This window comes from Fusarium redolens (genome assembly GCF_020744475.1).
Source record: "Fusarium redolens strain MPI-CAGE-AT-0023 chromosome Unknown BKA55scaffold_1, whole genome shotgun sequence".
In the NCBI taxonomy this organism is placed as follows: Eukaryota; Fungi; Ascomycota; class Sordariomycetes; order Hypocreales; family Nectriaceae; genus Fusarium; species Fusarium redolens.
In genome coordinates this window covers 2,480,441-2,497,085 of record NW_025763664.1, presented here as the reverse complement: position 1 = coordinate 2,497,085, position 16,645 = coordinate 2,480,441, and the positions used below count along the sequence as shown (strand labels likewise).

The window sequence follows — 16,645 nt, the reverse complement described above, 5'->3', positions numbered from 1 at the left end:
AGCTACCGCTTGGGCACATAGCACAGTGAGTCACTGCCTCTCAGGCTTCCCTCACTGCCTAGCTATATAATCCCCTCCTCTCCTCCTCTTCCACTTCTCTTCCTTCATCCTTCATCATCATCACCACTTCCTCCCTGCGCTTCCTCTTCTTGAGCAAGCACACCAACAACTTCAGCTTCCATCAAGCCTTAAACAAGCACCAAAATTCTCTTGCTTGGCTTAAAACAAGCTCCTTTGACCTCACAGCAAATTCTCACATCAATCAGATCCCAAACCTCGTGCTCTTGCACAAACGCAACAGCAAACGACTTCCTTCCGCGACCGGTGAGTCTCTTCCTTCTTTCCCTTCTGTCATTTTAGTCCAAGCACCACTTCCCTCAGGACTATAAATACCCTCTCTTTCTCCTCCTCAAATCCTTTTCTTTCCTTCAACACTTCCCTCAATTTACCTACAACACACTTCAAGCATATTCTACTTTCACTCAGTTCAATCTTTCTTCACCAATCGTCTTTTACATTTCAGTCACTGACTCTTCCAGACACATCTGTCACCATGTCTGACAGAGGTCGCTCGCCTTCCCCGGCTGGGTCTGGAGGTCCCTCCGGCTCGGGACGACGCCCTTCTCAGTCTCCAGCTCGTTCTGCGTCTGGCTCTGCTGCTGGCGGCGCGGCCATCGGCTACCAGAAGCCACTTGGCTTTGATCCAGCCAAGCCCCAGGGGCAGGACGCCCAAGGCAATACCCGAATGGAATTGCCCCCTGACGCTTACGTGTCCGAGACCAAGAAGGACTTGTTCACGCTGCGAAATGGGCGCTTCAACACTGAGGGAAAAGCCGAGCAGATAGAGGTCAATCAGTACAGGATGACCAAGTTTGACTACAACAAGAAGATCTATCAGTACGACGTAAGTAGTTCTCATATGAGTTCACATTTGATTCATTCTAACACACACTACAGGTTTTTATCTCTCCCAACCCGGACAAGATCGGCCCCGTCATGAAGAAGATCTGGGCACATCCCACTACTAAAAATGCCCTAAAGGCCTACAAGTTCGAAACGTGGCTCTTCGATGGCAAGAAGCTGGCATGGAGTCCTGCTCTTGTGGAACGTGGCGAGGCTCGTTTCACCGTCGACCTTGACGAGGGCAAACGACCTGCTGGTGGGAAAGCTCGTGAAGGCGGCAAGTTTCTTGTCACAATTCGCAAAACAACCGAGATCCAAGTTTCTGCTCTCCAAGGCTATCTCGAACACAAGATTTCTTTCAACAACAGCGTTCAAGAGGCGCTGAACTTTATGGATCATCTTGTGCGTCAATGGCCTTCCAAGAACCTCCTGGCCATCAAGCGCAACTTCTACAAGACCGGTCAGTCTGGAGCTCCTCTTCAGGATGGAGCTATTGTCGAGGTCCACAAGGGCACATATGCTTCCATCCGCATGAGCGACAACATCAAGCAGAGAGGTGTCGGCCTCGGCTACAACATTGATGTTGCCAACACTTGTTTCTGGATCGGCAACCAGCCTATGGATAAAATGGCTTGCAACTTTCTGGCTACTCTCGATGGCAAATATGGAGGACATACCCCGGCTACTATTAATGAGTTGCTCAAGCCCGTCCGGGACCGCAAGACTGGTCGCTGGGCCTCTTCGGATGCTTTCAAGCAGCTCCGAAAGATGCGTCGCCTCAAATTCAAGATCAAGCACAAGGGCCGAAAAAACGAGGACAAACTCTACACCATCCAAGACTTCGCTTTCCACGAGAAATTCGGCGAAGCGGGTGCGTCAGCCAGGACCTGGACTTTCGAAAAGGACGGGAAAGACATCTCAGTCTATGAGTACTACAGAAAGGAGTACAATGTGACCCTGAGACTGTCTCATCTTCCACTAATTGATGCTGGAAAAGCTGGCATGATTCCTATGGAGCTTGCCTTCATTGAGGACATGCAGCGATATCCCTTCAAGTTGAACCCCGACCAGACAGCCGCCATGATCAGAATTGCCGTTACTCGCCCAGCTATTCGCAAGCGAGACATTCAGAACGGAGCGGCTGCCCTGCAGATCGGTCAAGATCCGTTCCTGAAGGAGTATGGCGTCAACTTTGAGCCGCAGTTTGCAAAGACCGAGGCACGCATTCTGGCTCCCCCAGTTGTCAGGTTTGGACAAGGTACAGCCGAACCCAGATTTGCTGGTCGTTGGGACTTGCGAGGCAAGAAGTTCTGGAAGCAGAACGTCGCGCCTCTCCAGAACTGGGGCTTCATCGCCCTGGAGCAACAAGTACCGCAACCCGTTCTTCAGGCTTTTGCCAACAACTTCAAGACCACCTACATCGGTCATGGAGGCAAGGTGACTGCCGACCCTATCCTTATGCCTACACCTGGTCCTCTCCGATTTGATGCTGCGGGTGCCATTGCGCACGCTCATGAGCAGATCACGAAGCAACGGGGTTACACCCAGCTCTTGTTTGTTGTCGTCTCCAAGAAGAACAGCGGGACTTACGAGCGCCTCAAGAAGTCTGCGGATTGCAGATTTGGTATTCTTACCCAAGTAGTCCTTGGCAATCATGTGCAGAAGAACAATGGTCAATACCATTCGAATGTATGCATGAAAGTGAACGCCAAGCTTGGTGGTGCGACTTCCTGCTCTCCTCCTTTGTGGAAGACACCTACATTCTTCCCCGACAGTCGCCCTACCATGATCGTAGGTGTTGATGTATCCCACGCAGCTCCTGGAGGCGTCACCCCATCCACCGCCTCCATGACTATGTCTGTGGACAAGGATGCCACTCGTTACGCCGCCGTTGCTGAGACCAATGGATACCGTGTCGAGATGCTGACTCCCTCCAACATTCGATTCATGTTCGGGGAGCTCATTCCTCGTTGGAGAGCCAACCACCAAGGACTGGTTCCTAAGCATCTCATATATTTCCGAGATGGTGTAGGAGAGGGACAATTTGCCTATGTGTTGGACCAGGAAGTCGAAGAGATCAAGAGGTATCTCGGCACGATTCTCCCTTCTGGACAGATGCCGAAAATCACTGTGATTGTGGCCACCAAGCGTCACCACATTCGTTTCTTTCCTCAGAGAGGAGACAAGAATGGTAATCCTTTGCCAGGTACTTTGGTTGAGCGAGAGGTCACACATCCTTTCATGTTTGACTTTTACCTCAATTCGCATGTTGCGATCCAAGGAACCGCTCGACCGGTTCATTACCACGTCATCTTGGATGAGATGAACATGCCGGTCAACGATCTGCAGAAGATGATTTATCAACAGTGCTACTCGTACGCACGTTCGACCACTCCTGTGTCACTTCACCCGGCAGTCTACTATGCGCATCTCGCTAGTAACCGAGCTCGCGCCCATGAGAACGTCAACTCTAGTGATGGTTTCCGAATCGGTCCCAAGGGCCACGAGATTGCTGCGGAGAAGCAGGCGCATGGTGTCTCCACGGGTCTTCCTGACAGGACCGTTGAAGCACCTCCCTTGATCCGCCTTGGTGGCGCACTTAGCCAGAAGCCTCTGGATGGTGAGCAGCGACAGAGAGACTTTTTCCGCGGCACTATGTGGTACATCTGATCTATGATGAAGGATACCATGGATAAGAACGTGGATGGTGATGGAATGACGGAGATGGTGGGGTGATGAAAATGGAGAGTTGATCGCTAGGGCGGAGGGAAGGGCATGGACAATGCGAGCGATCTTGATTTCTGGTGCATAAGCTAGCGGACGCAGCTTTGAGGAAGCACAGGATCATATTAAAACTAAAAGGGGCGACCGGTTTGGCGGGAAGTGGCGGTGGAGGTTGATTTTACTTGTTCTTAAAATAGCTCTTGATCAATTCTATTCAAGCGATCTGGCAACTGATGTGTCTGAAAATGTGACTTATGTTTAATGCCAGTTTGAAATGTAGCTTTAATGTTATACGAAGATCATGCCAGTCTCGTGCAAAGCTACTGTGAGATTGATAAGGAAGTTTGGTTCCACCAGAGCCATGAAGCTCTTGATCAATGGTTTTTGGTTATATGCTGAAGCTGGATGTCTCCTTACTTACTTCCGCATATAACAGTGTTACGATGTCGTCTGCCTGAGTATCATGAACAATATTCATGGACGAAGACGACGGTTCCTTCAGACCGAGTAGTAATTATGCTTGAATGGTCCAAAACGTCGATATTAATATATTTAAGCACAAAATATAACAACGACCATCGAGATCTTGTATTAGATGCTGTCACCTCCGTGCGGATTGAACAAGACCAATATTAGCTCTTACAGCATATTATTATAGGGTATCTTTGGTTGAAACAGAGTTATCTTGAGTTGACGCTAACTCACTGCTTAATTCAGACATCGGAAAAGAGCATGTTGATCCCTTACAGGTGAAACATGCCCATTCCTAACGTGGACGATCACCCCGATCAGCCCAACATATTTTCTGTTCTGTGAAGCTCTCGTTCTGGATGTCTCAGAGCTTAAGTCAAGCCTGAAAGCGGCAAACCAGATCATCGGAAGCCTAAAACGGCGCGTTGAAAACTGCAAAAATTTGCCCGAGATGGATGGTTTCGGAGGCTTGTCTCAGATGTTCGTCACTGATCTTCTGTTCCCGAATAGCCAAGAGAATCATGACCACAGCAAGATCAAAGGCCTAGGCCTGGCTCAGGGATAAATACCTCTCTTTTCCATCTCTTTCTGACTTCGAATCGTCTTACTCAACCAGTCACTCACTTACTCCTTGTGTGTTCTTAGTCATTCTTTACTTTTGTTTGTTGCAACATGGTTCGACCACTCTTCTTTGCTAGCGTCTTTGCTGCTGGCGTTTTCGCACAGTCAACCGCTGATCCTGCTCTGACAAGAGACGGAGCATTCCAACATCTTGGATGTGTTGCTATCAGACCCGGGACCTTTCCTCGTCAGTTCGATCTGGGTCAAGCTGGGTGTACTTCGTCATGTTCGTCAAATGGTAACATCATTGGGTTCCATGGAAACAGCTGTGTCTGTGACCGTCTTGACCTTTCACCAGGGCCTATCAGCTACCGCGTTGTAAAGGTTGATAACGCTCTCTGCAACCAATGGTGTGAACCAGCCGATAGATCCAAGGCAACCTGCGGAGGAGCCACGATCCAGGGATGGCCCATTTACGACCTATACAAGAGAAACAATGCTCAGATCGTCTATGAGACCTTCCCTGGTGCCACTCCTACTCCTGCACCTACTCAGCCCATCCAAACTGGCATGCCCATTCCCAACCCCAGCCCAAACCCCAAGCCAGGCGACGTCTGGCACGAATGTCCACCCAATGTTGTCAACTGCCCTTATCGCAACAAGTGCCCCAATGGCAGATGTCAACTCAAGCCTATCGCTCAGCCGTGCCGTGGATGTTCTTACAACGGTACTGGTAACTGGACTGCTCCAACTTGCCCTCCTGGAGGCTGCAATCAAGGTCCCAAGCCTGTCCCCGTTCCCGTTCCCGGTGGGAATGGAGGAAGTGGAAGCAGCGGCGGCAACGGAGGAAACGGAGGCACTGGAGGCACTGCTGGAAACGGAGGCAATAGTGGAAATGGTGGTAACGGCGGTGGCTCTAGCGGATCCAACGGCGGCGACGGACATCACGGAGATCAACCTCCCGTCATCGTCAACTCGGCCGTCAAGGCTCAGGGTGGAAGCTTCATCCTGGCTCTTGTTGTGCTTTCCTTTGCCTTCACTCTTTTGTAGGCTTTGGAATGGAGGATATTATAATTCTAGGAGAGTTAGAGGCGGCTTTTTGTTCTTGTAATACACACACTTCGTATAGAAAAAGGGGTAATAGGGGTTAGATGCAGCTTTGGCTTAATATAATATCACATCAGCAAGACAACGGGAGCAATACTGCAAATGGGGAATCATCGAAAATCTCTTTCTTCGTTTTACTTCTATTTTGGTGTCGTGGTACAGTAGGCGTCCTGTAGTTGACTTACAGGACTGTAAATTTTCTCGAAATGACGAGCATGTCTTTGAATGTCGGTAAGTCCACTTAAGCAATGATCTTCTCCTTGCACTCGATACTACACTCGGTCAGTAAAAATATTGCAATTAGAGGACTTGCAGAACTCACCCGTGGTCGGCCTTGAGCTGGTTCATCAATGTCCTGGCAAGGCTAGGGTACACAGGGGCGACAACACCCTTATCTGTGATAGTACCGTCGAGAACCATCTTGGTAGCTATATAATTGGTCAGTATGTGCCACGCTGATTGCTAAATTGATAAAGGGGGAACGTACCAACACCACAAGGAACACCGACTAGCTTGGACATGGCAGAGTAACCACCGGAACCCTCAGGGGCACCGTACTCGATAAGGGTGGAGGTCCAGGTGTTCTGGCTGCCGTCCTTGTTGACGACCTCGAAAGTGTGTTGGAGGAACTGACTTCAAGTTAGAGTAAATCCCCAGGCTTAAGTCAAGCTCCCAACTGGTACTCACCACAAGGTCACGCTCGCCCTCCTCATAAGCCATCTTCTGCTCAAGAGTGGCGCACAGGGTATCGAGGGCAGTTCCGCGAGGGGTGGTCTTGGCATCAGAGAAGACACCAACTATAATAGTGAATCAGCATGCGCTCGGAAATGACTGCCAGCACTTTAGACTTACCCCACTTGAGTCCAGCCAGCACTTGGCTCTTAACAGACTCGTCGCTGAGAGAGGTCTTGGAGAGGATGGTCTTGGTCAGATCCTCCTCACTTGATGAGCTAGCACCAATGAACTTCTGGAGGGCCTCCTTCCAAGGAATAGGCTGCTTGAAGAAGTCTTGCTCATCGACACTGAGGAAGCCAATGTCGACAAGAGCCTTGACGAATTGGGGGAAACCATTGTAGCGGATGGTTCCTCGGACGACGGTCTCGGCATCGGGAATGCGGTAGCTATGGAGGTCAGTCACTTCCATTCGAGGTAGCTCTCTCTAACCTACCGCTGGCGGTAACCAGTGCTGTCACGGTTTCCATAGGCAACGAAGTTATAACCCAAGTAGCCGGTGTGGTAAGGCTTAGCAGTGCCCATGAGGTCGACACCAGTGATGTCGACCAACTTGTTGTCCTCGTAGTACTTGGCGTTGTTCTTGAGGGCCAGAAGAACACCTCGACTGCTCCAGCTGAACTTGTAGCCTAATCGTAGTTAGTGACGGCGGCGTGAGTCATGATCGGGATTTGGGGTACCTAGAGGGTTGTTGGAGTCTGCAAGTTGATTAGCTTTGATCATTGACCATTGAGTTGGGAAGCATACTCTCAGGGGCGGGGAGGCCACCGCAGAAGCTCTTGAAGGACTTGATCTTGCCACCCTCCTGCTGGATGCGGTCGATGAAGTCGACAGCGTAAAGGTGGTCGACACTTATATGTGTTAGTGAACGGTTAGAGTCGTGGATGGTCGAAAAGCATACCCAGGGTCAACCTAAGAGGGTTAGTAACCTAGAATTGAAAGACGGGATGCAATTACTTACACCAATCTCGTTCAGGACTGTGATACCAGCAGCCTTGGCCTCCTCGTGAAGCTCCTCCATAGCAGGAGAGACGTAAGAGGTAGTGACGACATTCTTCTTAGCCTTGATAGCGGCCTTGATGACGGCAACGTGGTATGTGTAAGGAATCAGAGAGATGGTGATGTCGTGCTTGGCGACAGCTTCCTCCAGAGCAGCGGAATCGTTGACGTCGAGACTAATTGCGTTCGTGTTGCCAAAAGTTCCAGCGAGGTTCTTGGCTGAGGCGAGAGTACGGCAAGCAACAGTAACGTGAACACCGGCCTTGGCAAGGACTTCGACGGCAGGGGTGGCAACGAAGCCGGAACCGAGGAGAAGGGCGGATTGAGGCATTGTTGACGATGAATTGATTTGTGGTGTAATAGAGAGATTCTCGTTGGAAGCAAAAGAATTTCAGGAGCTCTTACTCAGTTCAACGAAAATGTTCTGCCCCGCATTAGGTAACGAGGGGCACCTCCCGGCTTTCGGAGGTCGATGAGCTGTAGGTATTTTCCACCCGATACCGGGGCAATTGACGCAGAGGTAACCCGTAGCAAAGCGTTGGACTGGCGCTAAGAATGTGTTTAGAGCCTGGGGCAGGCCTGTAACGTCTTTGCTTTGTGACGGAATCGCGGGTAAAAGTGGGCACTTTGACGATGTAAAGTAAATGAGTTTTCAAAATGGAATGTGTTCCCGAGATAAAGAGACCGATAAATTTTAACTCATAGGTACCGTTTGTATATCAATCCAGAACACTCATTCATGTAATTAATACAAGGTAAAAGGAATCACGCTACGCACGTCAACTTCCAAGACACGAGTCAGTCTGCGGCAGATAACAACAAGACAGGACCATAACCCCTATAATACGAGTCACAAGGCTCAATTGGTCGATTGTGGGCCTGCAATCTCTAGTCAGCCGTCCGGGGAGTTGAAAATAAGACTGGGAAATGGCAGAAAATTCAAGATTCGATCCTGAGTAACAAAATTATTTCGATAGATGTAGAATGGGCTGGGATAATTTGAGACGAACTTCGTAGGCTCTTTGACTGGTAGAAGCTTAATTTCGCACCCTGACCTTAAAGTCTTAAAGTCTTCTGACACCCCGAGGCAAGACTATCAGCATATTCAATATCCCTTTATGAAAGTAGGCAGCAGGGTTATAAGCAAGGTCTTCCAAATTGCAGGCATGAGCAACTGATCAAAGAGTTCGATTGGATAGATTGTGCACTGATCTCTTTTGAATGAGGGGTTTGAAAACGAACTCGTTTTTATAACAAAGAACGCTGTAGTGACCTTGTACATCGACTTGATACATTGGAAATCACCAGCCACACATTGGATGTGAAATTTATACAGACAAGTCTTTTGAAGTTAGAAGCGTCAGTCAAACGGTTGATGGAACTATAATCTAACCCGTTGGCGCATGTTAAATAAAATGATTCGTTGTCCCCTGGTGATATAAGGTAGCGGTATGTTTATAACTCGTAAGTGTCACAGTACTTTAGGAGATGAAGACAGCTAAAACTCGAACCGAATCTTAGTCCGGCCCAAAAGTAAACAGCTTTGTCAGGCATGGAGAACATAGCAAGATGATGTATATCATTCAAAGCTAGGGCTATGCAGCCGAGTCCCGACCCCCAATTGTCACAAGAGAGAAGACCACCGACGCACTCATCATCTAAAAAGCTAGTGCCATCGGTGTTATCTCTGTCTCAGACCAATGACAGAGAGAAGTAATTCTTTCCTTCTCCCTGTTCCGAGGCTGCTGTGCCTGTTTGTATAATTTCAGTTTTGCCAAGAGTTAGGCTCTCAAGCTACATAGTATGCAGCGGCACCAACATGGATCTAATCAGAACCCACGCCCTGAGGTGAGATTAATGGCTATTGGTAGTTGACAGGAGCCATCCTTGCTTTGTGATACCGCCTCCCTTGTTGTAATTCGGTGAACAGACCTCAAGTTACACAAGGCGTTATGCAAGGCTCAGGCCATTTGATTTCAACAAAGGTAGGGAGAATTACAATGTCACCTAAATACTTGTCACATACTAGCACAGGGAACATAAGCTAACCAACAAAGGATATTATGGCTAACCGAGGACATGTAGAAAACTCGTCATGGGAATCATCGTTGCGATGCTTTAGGCAAAATAGCACTAAGAATAAAACAAACTATAAAAAGAGAAGTTTCAGCATTCGGTCAGCCTTGAGAGCATTGTATTAATCTAAATCAAGGAAATGGTCGCTGTTGGCCATAGGTTGAGGGGTTGGGTCTCATAATGGGCGAGGCTTTGCCTGCTTGACCCATCCTTGACCCAACTTTGACACCTGTAAACGCCGAACTTACATTACGGCATCTCACCGATACGCTACTGCGTAGCAGAATATCCGCAAGGCGTCAATGAAGATATGATACTGACCGGTGAGAGAATGACGCTAATACTCGGTGGATCCGGCATTTCCATTCAGTCTCCCCGAATCCGAATGACGACTTAAACCGTCCATCGCTTAGAGCTTCAATGGCCCGACGCCAAGGTTCTCCGGGGGTTTGTGTTAAGATGGCCGGATGTGGACACTTCTTTGGGGCCCAAAATGATGTCCTCTATTGTGTTTCAGTTGAAAACGGAAAGGGATGGGGTGAGCTGAAACTTGGTCTCAACTTAAACTCCCGTCGACCCGGTTAATAAGGACGGATGCGGGATGTGAATATATAAAAGGTTGATGATATGATTGTGAGGTCACATATTGTGAGCTTGAGGTTGGCGATCTCTGGAGAAGGGTTCCTCTGGAATCATGAATTCTGAAATTCTGAAAGATAAACTCATACCTATTGCCAAAGGAACACTCAAGTTAAGTAGGATGGTTTGCTGAAGATTTCTGCAGGCCTCCAGGAGGTTTGCAGGTGATTCAGTTCTATACTGTTGGTTGTGATTTTGTTTCTCAGTGGGTGTGAATGATCCTGTTCTGCCTAAAGCACCCCCCTATTTTTACAGATGTATGTGGATTCATGGCACGGAAGCTTGGTCCAACACCATCATCTTGTATGTGAAGCCTTGACCTTTCCTCTCTCATCAGTTTTGGTCGCCGTGCAGAATTTAACATTGGCTGTTCACCAATGAATTCCCATTGATTGATTCCCTTGAAGCAGCCTCGCCGTAGCGGTGAGTCTGAGAGGGCGAACCCTTTCCAACCGATCCGATCAGCCAAGAAAGGCGTCACTCACTCGAGGCACTCTCTTTCCCCTTTGGCTCTGAAATGCCTTGCTTACTCAAGTCAGCCGTAAAACTCAAATTTCAGTCATTATCTGTTCCCTCCGCCATCTTTTCTCTTGTCTCACTTGTTTTCTTCTTCCATTCTTTGTCGACTCCATCCCTCGTCATCTTCATCTCCCGTACCTTTACCTCCGAGACACGCGAATCTCCCTTGATCATCCAAGACGATACCACTATGTTTGAGTCTACTTAGGTGCACATTAGTCTATTAGACTACTGCAGCCAGTTTACCCATCTTCAGCAGCACCATGTTTTCCCCCTTGCCGATATGTGCACGCGAGTGCCAACCGACTCGCCTCGCCCCGTCCCGCCCCTATTAACGAGATGGAGAATATGATGCCGGGATGTAGAGGAAATCCCGTCATCCCCTTACCGTTGTATAAAATGGATGGACTTTTCCCTGCATCTTGTTGCTGTCTCTACTTAAACAAGATTCAACAACGATCACAGGCGAGCCGTCAGCACGCCAGTTTCCCGAGCTTTACGACACAGTATCTTTCGATTCTTTGACTTAAGCATGAAGCTGTGAATGCGTCTCATGATGGAAGATACCGTACTATCAGAGTAAGTTCTTGCTCCTATACTCTCTATTGACGAATCTTTAGTCCTTCACAGGCTATGATGTTGGAATTAAGTTCCTCCACTGATCAAAAATTTGTATAGATGCATTAGCTGCGACGAACACTACTCGGTCCGATCGCAACGTGATTTTATCTGGGCCCAAGAGAGACAACCTTCGGTCCAGTTACATGCCTTTCTCGAACAACCATCCAGGGACGACCCTTTTTCAACATGGTCGATCACGCCGATTGATCCTTCCTCCAACCTTACTTTTCGGCACATCGAAGCACTGTGGCTTCGTCGTATCACTTCATGCGTTGCATATATTCGTCGCCGTGTCCTCATTCTCTTATTTCAAACATACGTTCTTGTTGGACCTGCAGCCCAGATTCATCAATGTCAGCCACCGCAAGCTCACGCCGTGGACGCTCAGCTTGATACGCGCGGCATAGGAGCGCAGTTCGAAGAGCCCTGGACTCATAGATCGTCACTGCAATAGCTGTCATCACATCAACATGATAAACGGCATCCTCTTGATGGCAGCAGGCCATTTTCAGCGATCTACAAAAGTTATCCAAAGCATTGGTCATACATTTGTACGATGGATGGTATTTTGGCGTTCATACCAGGAACGCTTGTCTCAAATTGTTCCAATAGTCCAGCAAGGGCCCTTTCTTTCGTCATCTCTCTTGATTTTACTTCATTCAATCTTTTCCTACAATTCCCTTGATACTGTACTTGTCTTTCAGAGGCTATACTGTCATACCAATCCTTGAATAATTTTATTATATTTGACAAGATAGTCTCTATCACGCGAATGCCGGTACTCTATTGAGATGTCTCGACCATGTTCCCCTTGTCACCCACTCGCTGTTGGCAAGCGAAAAGTGTCCGATTCACTTATGAATAAGCAAGACCCGATTCTCCATGTATTCTGCATTTGAATTGAAGTTACGTACATATGCGAAAGTAAATATTTATCGTATAATATGTTTACAATCTAACCCTGAGCTCATGCTTGAACCTTATGATAATAAACTCAGAGCTACTAACGCCGAAACAGACCCTCCCCCAACCCCTGGTCAACCCCCAATCCCATGCTATCCCCAGTCACATCACGAATTGCATGGTTCGTCATCCTGGTGTTGAACTTACCCCAAACTTCTCCACAGTTTCTCCTCATCTACCGACAATCCCCCAGATTGTGGATTTAATGCTATTCTCAGAGGCATATTTCATTGGAGGAATCTTGAATTTAGTCCATCCATCAATCGGAACCGTCATGATTGGAAAGGAACTGACTCAAACCTGGAAACGTTAGAAACATTCGCTGAACTAAAAGCATCGGGAGTCTGATTAACTGCCGAAAAAACGGAAATTGAGTGCGTGGCTGGTCTTATTCCCACGCCGTCATATTGGTGATTATCACCATATCACGTTGCATGGCAGGAATATCGGCTTAGAACAAGATCGACAACTATTACCATGTCTGATACCCCCGTCAAGATCGCTACGCATACATATACTAGGTCTCACCCAGTACGTGAGCTAATCGATGCTCTCTTCTTGAACCGATCTTCAATGTGAATTGAAGGTGTTTCGCCCCATTGATCTACTGCAGGGCGCCCCATAAAAGCAACGGCTCAAATCTTTATCGGCCGACAAGTTCGGGCTATAAAAGCCGATATCGCCTCCCCCCCCTTCTGCAGTTCGTTTAAGTCAAACACTCCCCGTGATCAAGATGGCCGATGTCAACGTCACCAAGAATGAGCTTGAACAGGCTCAGAGTCAAGAGATGGGACAGCCAGACGATAGAATCAGCAGAATTGACAGTGTCCAAGTTGGTAATGTCGACAAACCACAAGGGGACGGGATCTATGCCGAAGCTCTCGCACAATATCCAACCGACGATTCAATCGACCCGATATTGGAGAAGAAAGTCAGAAGGAAACTAGACCGACTGATTATCCCTGTTCTGGGGGTTTGCTACTTTTTCTACTATGTTGACAAAACAACACTGTATGTTTAACTTACACAGAACTCGAAGGACTGAGATACCTAACTAGCCATGCCTAGTTCCTATGCTGCCATCTTTGGCCTCAAAGATGACCTCAGCCTTAGAGGTGACGAGTACTCTTGGCTCTCAAGCAGCTTCTACTTTGGTTGGCTGATCTGGGCCATTCCCTCGAACCTCCTCATGCAACGCAGCCCTCCTGGTTACTACTTGGCCTTCAACATTTTCATGTGGGGTGCTCTACTCATGACGCAGGCCGCTGCAAAGAACTTTGCCGGCCTTCTCGCTCTTAGAATCCTTTCTGGTGCATTCGAAGCCATCGCGGACCCGGCTTTCATGCTCATTACTTCCATGTACTTCACGCGTGAAGAGCAACCGAGTCGTATATCAGCTTGGTATGCTTTCAATGGTATAGGCGTTGCTGGCGGAGGTTTGATAGGTTAGTTTTTTGACCTACTTTTCCCCTAAGCTATATCTAACATCTCCTTGACAGGTTATGCCATTGGCAACATCAAAGGAGCACTTCAGTCATGGCGTTATGAGTTCCTTGTAGTCGGTGCTTTTTGTTCTGCTTGGGCCATCGCTCTCGTCCTGCTACTGCCCAATTCTCCTCGTACCATTCGAGGTTTCTCCCACGATGAGAAGCTCGTCATGATCGCTCGAATGCGACGCAACCAAACTGGTATCGAACAGCGAAAAATAAACTGGGGTCAAATCAAAGAAGCCTACCTCGACTACAAGACATGGCTATTCACCTTGCTTGGCTTCGTTTCTAATGTCCCCAACGGTGGAATTTCAAACTTTTCAACGCTGGTCATCCAGGGACTAGGGTTCGATACGCTTCATACGGCTCTCCTGGGTATTCCTCAGGGCGTCCTCGTGGTCATCTGGATCGGACTTGGTGCTCTGGCAAATAAGTATATGCCCCCCAATAGCCGAACTCTGGTCAGCGCTATTTTCATGATTCCAACGATAGCCGGAGCGCTCGGCTTTCTTCTAGCGCCAGAAGATGCTTACGTTGGTCGCTTGATCTGCTTGTAAGTGTTTCCGTCTTTCTCATCTCGCTATCCTCTAACTTGGTGAAGTTACCTCACTGGGTCTTATCAGGCGTCATTTGTTATCTGCCTTTCTCTAATCACTTCAAACACTGGAGGCCAGTCGAAAAAGATGATTGTTTCTGGTATGATTTGGTTTGGTGCCTGTGTTGGCAACATTGCCAGCCCCTTTTTCTACCGCCCCGAACAAGCACCCTCTTACCACCTCGGTATCGGATCCCTTCTTGTCGCCAACTGCATCGAGTTCGCACTGTTTTTCGTCTTCAGATATGCCTTCAAGTGGGAAAATAAACGGAAAGAGCAGCATCGTGAGGCTTTACGAGCAGCGGGCCATGATTTTACTGCCAACACTACTGCGTTCATGGATATGACGGATAAGGAAAACCCGAATTTTGAATACGTGTACTAGGAGATGTGCTGCCATTTCAAGCTACCGAGTCTCTTCAAACGAATATAACTACTATTCACCTGTACTAGCTTCATAGTTGTATATTTTACGATATCTCTCTATACTTCATATGGGTTGTGTGCGCCAAGCTAAAACACTTTTGCTCAGGCACAACTGTATCGCTATTACGACAGACGCACTAGGGGAGGCAAGAAAACTTGATATCTCTGTCTTAGGTGACAAAAAGACTTAATTATGCTTAAGATATCTTAGTAGGCCTTTAGAGCAGTTTATTTTGGCACCCCGATTTAATGTCAAAAGTTTTGCTCCTGAGGACGCCTAATCATCTCCTAATACAGCCAAAGTCGATTTGTCTCAAAATGTTATTCTGTAGGCATTGTTCAACTTTGTTCTATTATTTGTCAATATTGATGGATGTGCAGTTCACAAAATTCAAAGAAGCTCAAGGCCTTGATGCTGATGCATCCGGTTGTCCTGTCAACAATTCTTATGTTTAATAATACTGACAAACTTCCAATGAGCGACTTTAAGCTATATTTGTAGCTTGTCATTGGTCTGGAGCACATCATATGACCATGTTCACAGCCCTTGGGCCTTCAACCTGGCCTTGACGAACAAAGCCATTGTTCGATCTCGCAAGCCAATAGTTCTTACATTCTTTTGCCTCTGATTTATATCAATGTTCAGTCTTGAATATTAATATGGCCTTTTTCCCTACTATATTATAATCGAGACAGCCTCCTCGAATATCTCGTCTTTTTACCAACACAACTTCCAAGGGCCAGCATACTATCTCCAGCAACATCAAAACGATACCAATTGCAGGCTCTCTCAGTGTCTAAGATAAGTACCCTCCCCAGAACAGATTACTGACACCTTGCGGTACACAGCATCTTGCAAGTTAAACCTTGGAGATGCCTTCTATTCCGATCGTTGAGCATAGACAGCTCAAATCTTGCTTGTCTGACCTTGTTTACGGTGATCCGAAAGGTACTTATATAGCTGCAATCATTTTGGCTATTGCCTTGACTATGGTAACGGCAATGTCCGTTATGCTGTCTTTAATAGCCAGCCGGCAGAAGAAAAAGCTCAAGGAGCTCCAGTTTGTGCGACAGAAGGCTTCCAAGTATCAAGCTATAGTCCATACTGCGCAGGCACAGGCTCTGGCATCGCAGCTTAAGGTCGAGAATTATGAGAAAGAGAATCTTCGTCTGTCTACTGCCGTGGAGCAGTGGCGAAGGAGTTATGTCGAACTCGCTAATAACCACCACAACTCAACTCGTCCAAGCCAGTATCCCAGTTCACCTACCAAAGAGTTAACAAAGCATGTTCAGATAGTGCCACCAACAAATTGGCAGAAGCCTGGCAATTCACCTCTCAGGCATGTAGAGTCAGTCTCACCGGTAAGTTCCACAGCTACAAGCGAATACGAAGGCTTCTCCGAGAGTGCACCGCCAAGTGATGGTTACTGTGGCTCCGATGACCAGTCCTTCACTGCCAGAACAGAGCGGATGATGGCGGAAATCCGTGCTGAACAAGATGCCTCCAATCGCGTGGCCGACAAGCCACCCCAGATTCCAGCTTCCTCCCTATCTTTTTGAATGAAGTGGTGAGTAAGAATACTGCGTTTCAAGATGCGCCTACAAGCGGTTGCAGGATTTTGGTTGTGAGGGGATATTTGTAGTTGTAGTTACTCAATAAAATTAAAAACCCTACACTTCTTTCACTCCCTAGTTAGAACTCATATGGCTTAAAACGTGACTCTTGGTCGATATATTGGAGCAAATGCTCATCGGCACTCGTAGATTAATCAGGACTCTCCCTTGGTACCTCCTTGTAAAAGTAACTGACCTCGTTTCC

General features: G+C 47.7%; 6 protein-coding genes across 6 annotated transcripts; 5 read left to right on the top strand and 1 right to left on the bottom strand.

The window, feature by feature from the left end:
• The first annotated feature begins 112 nt into the window (after nucleotides 1-112).
• Nucleotides 113-3,769, top strand: BKA55DRAFT_601813 (Piwi domain-containing protein). The gene is made up of 3 exons (XM_046196555.1): nucleotides 113-324; nucleotides 540-904; nucleotides 958-3,769. Exons 2-3 carry the CDS (start codon nucleotides 554-556, stop codon nucleotides 3,571-3,573), a joined length of 2,967 nt encoding a protein of 988 aa, XP_046056535.1. The 5' UTR covers nucleotides 113-324; nucleotides 540-553; the 3' UTR covers nucleotides 3,574-3,769.
• A 1,001-nt stretch (nucleotides 3,770-4,770) lies between these two features.
• Nucleotides 4,771-5,709, top strand: BKA55DRAFT_532400 (uncharacterized protein; the record flags this gene model as incomplete). Its single annotated transcript, XM_046189333.1, has 1 exon — nucleotides 4,771-5,709. One exon carries the CDS (start codon nucleotides 4,771-4,773, stop codon nucleotides 5,707-5,709), a length of 939 nt encoding a protein of 312 aa, XP_046056534.1.
• A 171-nt stretch (nucleotides 5,710-5,880) lies between these two features.
• Nucleotides 5,881-8,149, bottom strand: BKA55DRAFT_22356 (Saccharopine dehydrogenase). The gene is made up of 10 exons (XM_046185245.1): nucleotides 7,460-8,149; nucleotides 7,400-7,410; nucleotides 7,246-7,349; nucleotides 7,179-7,196; nucleotides 6,935-7,127; nucleotides 6,619-6,887; nucleotides 6,454-6,563; nucleotides 6,254-6,395; nucleotides 6,089-6,194; nucleotides 5,881-6,038 (listed from the first exon to the last, which is right to left on the bottom strand). Exons 1-10 carry the CDS (start codon nucleotides 7,826-7,828, stop codon nucleotides 6,008-6,010), a joined length of 1,353 nt encoding a protein of 450 aa, XP_046056533.1. The 5' UTR covers nucleotides 7,829-8,149; the 3' UTR covers nucleotides 5,881-6,007.
• Nucleotides 8,150-11,287: 3,138 nt separating this feature from the next.
• On the top strand, nucleotides 11,288-11,806 carry BKA55DRAFT_532398 (uncharacterized protein; the record flags this gene model as incomplete). The annotated part of the gene is made up of 2 exons (XM_046189332.1): nucleotides 11,288-11,310; nucleotides 11,410-11,806. 2 exons carry the CDS (start codon nucleotides 11,288-11,290, stop codon nucleotides 11,804-11,806), a joined length of 420 nt encoding a protein of 139 aa, XP_046056532.1.
• Nucleotides 11,807-13,008: 1,202 nt separating this feature from the next.
• Nucleotides 13,009-15,242, top strand: BKA55DRAFT_22236 (major facilitator superfamily domain-containing protein). The gene is made up of 4 exons (XM_046185241.1): nucleotides 13,009-13,326; nucleotides 13,384-13,760; nucleotides 13,815-14,358; nucleotides 14,407-15,242. The coding sequence occupies exons 1-4, from the start codon at nucleotides 13,049-13,051 to the stop codon at nucleotides 14,783-14,785; spliced, it is 1,578 nt and encodes a 525-aa protein (XP_046056531.1). The 5' UTR covers nucleotides 13,009-13,048; the 3' UTR covers nucleotides 14,786-15,242.
• A 586-nt stretch (nucleotides 15,243-15,828) lies between these two features.
• On the top strand, nucleotides 15,829-16,386 carry BKA55DRAFT_682842 (uncharacterized protein; the record flags this gene model as incomplete). The annotated part of the gene is made up of 1 exon (XM_046198413.1): nucleotides 15,829-16,386. The coding sequence occupies one exon, from the start codon at nucleotides 15,829-15,831 to the stop codon at nucleotides 16,384-16,386; it is 558 nt and encodes a 185-aa protein (XP_046056530.1).
• Nucleotides 16,387-16,645: the final 259 nt, after the last annotated feature.

What these genes read in the sequence shown, in the direction of transcription:
- BKA55DRAFT_22356 (XM_046185245.1), bottom strand. Translation starts at nt 7,828, where the DNA reads ATGCCTCAATCCGCCCTTCTCCTCGGTTCCGGCTTCGTTGCCACCCCT. An exon ending in GCTGGCTGGACTCAAGTGGG is followed by an intron (nt 6,564 to 6,618) that starts GTAAGTCTAAAG and finishes TCACTATTATAG; the next exon opens with TTGGTGTCTTCTCTGATGCC. An exon ending in CAGCTCAAGGCCGACCACGG is followed by an intron (nt 6,039 to 6,088) that starts GTGAGTTCTGCA and finishes GACCGAGTGTAG; the next exon opens with TATCGAGTGCAAGGAGAAGA.
- BKA55DRAFT_22236 (XM_046185241.1), top strand. Translation starts at nt 13,049, where the DNA reads ATGGCCGATGTCAACGTCACCAAGAATGAGCTTGAACAGGCTCAGAGT. An exon ending in TATGTTGACAAAACAACACT is followed by an intron (nt 13,327 to 13,383) that starts GTATGTTTAACT and finishes AGCCATGCCTAG; the next exon opens with TTCCTATGCTGCCATCTTTG. An exon ending in TGCTGGCGGAGGTTTGATAG is followed by an intron (nt 13,761 to 13,814) that starts GTTAGTTTTTTG and finishes TCTCCTTGACAG; the next exon opens with GTTATGCCATTGGCAACATC.
- BKA55DRAFT_601813 (XM_046196555.1), top strand. Translation starts at nt 554, where the DNA reads ATGTCTGACAGAGGTCGCTCGCCTTCCCCGGCTGGGTCTGGAGGTCCC. An exon ending in AGAAGATCTATCAGTACGAC is followed by an intron (nt 905 to 957) that starts GTAAGTAGTTCT and finishes CACACACTACAG; the next exon opens with GTTTTTATCTCTCCCAACCC.